This window comes from Cicer arietinum, chromosome 4 (assembly GCF_000331145.2).
Source record: "Cicer arietinum cultivar CDC Frontier isolate Library 1 chromosome 4, Cicar.CDCFrontier_v2.0, whole genome shotgun sequence".
NCBI classification, from domain to species: Eukaryota; Viridiplantae; Streptophyta; class Magnoliopsida; order Fabales; family Fabaceae; genus Cicer; species Cicer arietinum.
The window spans coordinates 24,421,420-24,427,049 of record NC_021163.2 but is presented as its reverse complement, the minus strand read 5'-3'; the positions used below and the strand labels follow the sequence as shown (position 1 = coordinate 24,427,049).

The window sequence follows — 5,630 nt, the reverse complement described above, 5'->3', positions numbered from 1 at the left end:
ATTATTATTATTAATATCTTTTAGAAATTAAAAAGAAAAAACAAAAAAACACTAATATAGATATGCGTATAGTGACATTGACTTTCCAATGAAAAACTCACATTCTGTTTAACTTTGCACGCTGCACTTCCGATAGGTAGGAAACAAATTTTATGTTGCTAATTGGGAAACCATAATACTTTTGCACCCAATAAAAATAGTCTGCATTATCATTCACACAGAGAGATCTAGAGTTAGAAATTAAATTAAATTTTTAGAGAACGACGATTAAATTAATCAAAGAATGATCGATTAGTTTTAATTTTTAACTGGCAAAACAAATGATCGATTAGTTACCACATCCTTTACCTTTTATGAGACATTTATTTTAGAAATTTAAGAAGAGAAAAAAGTTAAGTATTTTGAAGAGTAATTACTACAAAAATATATTTTGTTTTAAACTTAATTTTATAAAAATTGGGATTTTATGAAATATAATATTAGATTAATTATGAAATTGAATATTTTTATTATTTTGTTTGTTGAATTATTATTTTTATGATGGTTTGAATATGCATTATTTAAAAGGTTGTTTTATTATGTTCTTGAATGATTATAGTTATTGTATATTTAAAAAAAAAAATATTTATTTAAATATGATTTTAGAAAGAGGGTCGTAATGTGTTTGAGATGATCTTATACTCCATACTCCATATGGATAAGTCTTGTATCCAACAATGATTTATTTATTCATATGAGCTATGTGTTCCATATAGATGAATCTTATACTCCACATAAATATGAATTTTAAATTTCACACAGATTAATTTTATATCCTACACTAGATGAGTTGGTGTTTCACATGATGAGATCATATGCACTTCACAAAAATAATACATCTCCATATAATAATGAGATGTTATCGAGTTGACTGATTTATTTTCTATAAAAAAAAAAAAGTTTGTATTTGATTTATCTTATTATTATAGATGTGAATTATTGTTGATTTTAAGTGATGAGTTTAAATTAATCTTTGAAAGTGATTAGTTATTATAGAAAAAAATATTTCTATTTCTAAAGTACTTTCAAAAGAACATTGTGCCAAGGTCGATTTTTTCGATTATTGCATCAGCTAAGTACAATATTTATGCCTAAAATTGTGTGCAATATTCACCGGGATTTAATATTTTATTAAAGTATTTTTTTTAAGACACTGAGATCACTAAGAATATCAACAGCTGAAAAATTCAACCTACCTTGAGAAAAATAATTTCCTTAGATTAAATGAATAGATATAATGTCTATATTGTATTTCGTATCAAAATCATTTCTTAAATGCTCAATTTTAAATATTTTAATTATTAAAAAAATTAAAATTATAAAAATTTATTTTAAATATTTTGTAATATTATTTTTTTGAATAATTAATTATTTATTATTAATACCTGATTATTGTATCTAAATATAAAAGTTCTTTTGTTATTATTAAATTGACACGTTACACTTATGAACTTAGAAAAGTTATTGACAATCCTTATAGGAAGCCAACGTTGAAAACTAACTTTCTTATCTTGCTAAATATCATCTATCATTTAATCTTAATTGATCAGCTAACTTGATACCTCTCAGTACTTCGGGTAATCTTAATATCGTCGTAAACAAATAAGTGTGAATTCTCAGAAAGCATAATTAGAAATTTTATTTCCATATATCAAATTATTTTGCTGAACTCGAATCAATAACACATGAAGGACCTCAACACATTTCCTAAGACGTATAAATTAATTAATTAGGTAGAAGTAGGAATTAACAACTTTGAAGAAATGATTTTAAAACATGCAAATTGCAAACCAACGGCCGACGTCATAGCATTAGTGGATTTGTTTGTATATTAACTATGTGCTTTTTTTTGTTTTTGACATTGCTTTCGTCTTCTTTTGACGAGCAAAGTCCAAATAACTTTTTCATTCTCTCTCTCTTTTTTCTAGAAGAAAAAGTTGAGTTACATTAGAATTAAATTAATCGAATATTCCATTTCCTATTTATTCATTCATATAAATACAACACAATAACCACTACCATATCACCAAAAAAACATTCAATATTTCTAATTCATATTCTCTCTCTTATTCCAACTTAAGTTTTTCAACAACTACCACTATGCCACAGCTGGATTTTGAAACGCTAGTTTCCGCGCTCTCCGGTGTTTCCACCGACCGGAAAATAGCATGCGAACCAACCGAAGAATCGGAGGTTCATCATCATCCCGACTCGCCGCCGGAATCATTTTGGCTCTCCAACGATGCAGAGTACGACTGGTGGGACAGAAACGCAATCTACGAACGAAACGAATCAACCAAAGGAAGCTCAATTTCCACAAACCTAAACCCTAATTCAGCTTCCAATTCTCAACGATTCTCTAAGAACGTGAAAAAGTCCAAAGCCACAATGATCGGTTTGCCAAAATCACAAAAAACTTCGTTTGCTGAAGCAAAGTGCTGCCGCCGTAATCACCGGCAGGGAAACGCTAGGTTGTTTCCGAAACGGAGTGCGTCAATCGGAGGAAAATCCGATTGCGGCGTGATCGAACCTTCGTCTCCGAAGGTTTCTTGCATAGGTAGAGTGAGATCGAAGCGTGACCGGAATCGTAGGTTGAGAACTCGTCAGAGATCGATCTCCTCCACAACCTCCGGCTTCTCCGCCGCCGTCGTTAGACAAAAATCTATCCGTAGTCAAAGAAAGAAAACCGGTTTCTTTGAAAGCGTTCGCGCGATTTTCCGAAGCCACCGGAGAGGAAAATCGGTTCAAAACACCGAACTTCCACGGGATTCTTCGTCGACGAAGAAGAGGAGCAATGGGAGAAAAGAGCGGGGTGAAAGTACGGCGAGTCGAAGCGAATCGGTTTACAGTGAACCGGCCGGTTTGGGTTCAATGAACCGGTTCGTGTCTGGGAGGCGGTCCGAGTCATGGGGAGTAGGTGAGTCTGAAATCAAATAATGCCAATAGGATTTGTTTTCATGCCGTGTGAAACCAGTTGATGACACGTGTGGGGCCCGAATTTTGAATAGTTGTTAGAAGGATGATGACGTGGCGCGTAGAATAACTGTTTTGTAACTACTGTATCTCACTACTCTACTATATTACTTGCTTGTATTGGGTAGATAAATGTAGTAGTCTTGAAGCGTGTTTGAATTTGCTATTTTTGGTTTTGAACTTATCTGTTGTAACTTGACGGCATCGCTTTTGTAAATATGGTAAAAGTTTTATTTGGTGCATTTAATATGTTTTTAATATCAAATTAATGGTTAATAATTTTTAGTCTATAAGTTATTGATATGGATTCCGAATAATTTAAGAAGAATAAATGAATAATTATAATCGAAGTATCTGTTGTATTGACTTTGGATACTGATACATTTTAAAAATTGACATATTTAATTAAAAGTATTGATATTATTTAATTTAAAGCTGATTATTTTCTGCTCTTGATGGTATACCTACATACACTTTAATATTCAAGTTATTAAAATTTGGAGGTAGCGTGAGGTAACGAATAGTATGTACCTTGTTTTTGAAGGTGTAGCCTCTTACATAAGAAAATGTTGGAGACAATTATGCTATTGCAGGTGATGCGAAATGTGGATCACCGTATAATTGATATTGAACGACTATGCTCGATTGAGGGACGAGCTTGGCATTATGCGGGGGCGAGTACTTTGGCTTTGCGATGGAATGGACGGCTAACAATAAGAGATACTTGGTGGATTGTAGTCCAACTCAAAATATAATTTTTTCTTCTTCTGATTTTGGATGCAGTTGTGTTTACTTGGGTTTTTAATGATGGACTTTTTAGTTGTTTATATCTCTCACTTTATTTTTTTCTCTTTGTAACACGATATCAAATAGTAAAGTTAAATGTCATCGAAGGAGTATTCTAGACTAGAGACATAGAAAAAGTTACATACAAGAGGTCTAAGATTCAACTCCTAACAACTAACTTTATTTTTAATTGTTGATGCATGTATTAAACATTTTAATCTGTGTGCAACGGCCCAGTAGTTTTGGGGATTTATAAAAAATAGTGATATATGATGAGTTTTTAGGGATTTTGTGAAGAACAATTCAGATAGTGGAGGTCTGATTTTTATTTATTTATTTATTTATTTTAAATAACCCTCTAAAAAAATACCAATATACTCCTTTATTTAAAAATGCGACCCATTAAAAGACACTTATTTTAAAATGATGACTCTGTTAAATTGTGGTTTTTATTTGTTTTCAAATAATATAAATAATATAAGAATGTTCTATTTAGGATGACTGCTTCTTACTTCATATTAATACTTATTTTATATTATTTTAAAATGAAAAAATATAAAATGATAATGATAAAACATAATAAAATAAATAATAATAATAATAATAATAATAATATAATTCAATAAAACTACGTCAAGAAAATATAAACAAAGTATTAAAAATCTCGAATTGAGTTATTAGATAAATTCAGATAATGTTTTTAACATAATTATTTAAATTGCTTGAAATAATATATGGATAACCACTACTAGAAATCAGCATTTTTTCTGCGGATTTAAGCTAAATATCCGCAGGAACACACGTTACCTGCGGATTTATTGGCGGAACTATATCCCCACGTAAAACCTTCGTGGATAATTGTTTCCTGAGGATTTCTGAATCGGCAGGTAAGGTACCTGCGGATAAATCCGCAGGAAAAGTAAAAAGATTCTGCAGCAAGTGTTTCGTAAACTTAAGGATATTTCTTACGACTTTTCATGTAGAAATATCTTTAGTATATTCTTACAAATATGTTTCGAATGAAAATCCGTAGGTATATCCTCGTGAAATTTTCCACCAAAATACCATTCGCATGAAAATCCGCAGGTAATTGCATATGAAAATCCGAAGGTAATTTGGCATCAAAATTATTTTCAAATAGAAATTCCACTAAATTTTTTTTTTCTGATTTTTTATTTATATGAAAACATGATTATAAATACATTTTTTAATTATTTAATATTAATCTTTAATTGAAATATTATTGCAATACTCCGAAACAAAATTTATATCGTGTTCAAAATTCAAAACTAAATATTAATTAAAGCATGATCCAACTATTACGATACTGCTAAACAAGATTGATATCATGTTCGTAAATCATACTGTTGTAGAGATCTCTAAAGCTATTTTATACCAAACATTCCAATCCAATACACAAAATGTTGAACTTGAATGAAGCTTTTCACCAAGGCTTCCATTTTCCATTTACTCCTATGATAAAAGATTAGAATCTTCATGAAAACAGAATTCATGCAACTTCACAATGTTCATGTGCCTGGTCTTTCCAAGAGTTGAAATCTCAGCTAAGATGCTTCGGTCGATGCTCGATGCTCCTCCGCGCGAATTCAGCTTCTTGACAGCAATAAATTCACCATCATTCGTAACAGCTTTGTAGGACACCAAATAGAACTTCAGATTCTACAACTTCAGATTAAGAGAAATAAGAGAATAAGAGAAACAAAACCACAATGAAAATAAGAGAAACAAAACCACAATGAAAATAAGAGAAACAAAACCACAATGAAAATAAGAGAAACAAAACCACAATGAAAATAAGAGAAACAAAACCA

The 5,630-nt window shown here is 30.6% G+C and overlaps 1 protein-coding gene across 1 annotated transcript; it reads left to right on the top strand.

Moving 5' to 3' along the window:
• Window positions 1-1,904: 1,904 nt before the first annotated feature.
• LOC101491743 (uncharacterized) lies at window positions 1,905-3,254 on the top strand. The gene has a single exon (XM_004493980.4). The coding sequence runs from the start codon at window positions 2,140-2,142 to the stop codon at window positions 2,974-2,976; it is 837 nt and encodes a 278-aa protein (XP_004494037.1). The 5' UTR covers window positions 1,905-2,139; the 3' UTR covers window positions 2,977-3,254.
• Window positions 3,255-5,630: the final 2,376 nt, after the last annotated feature.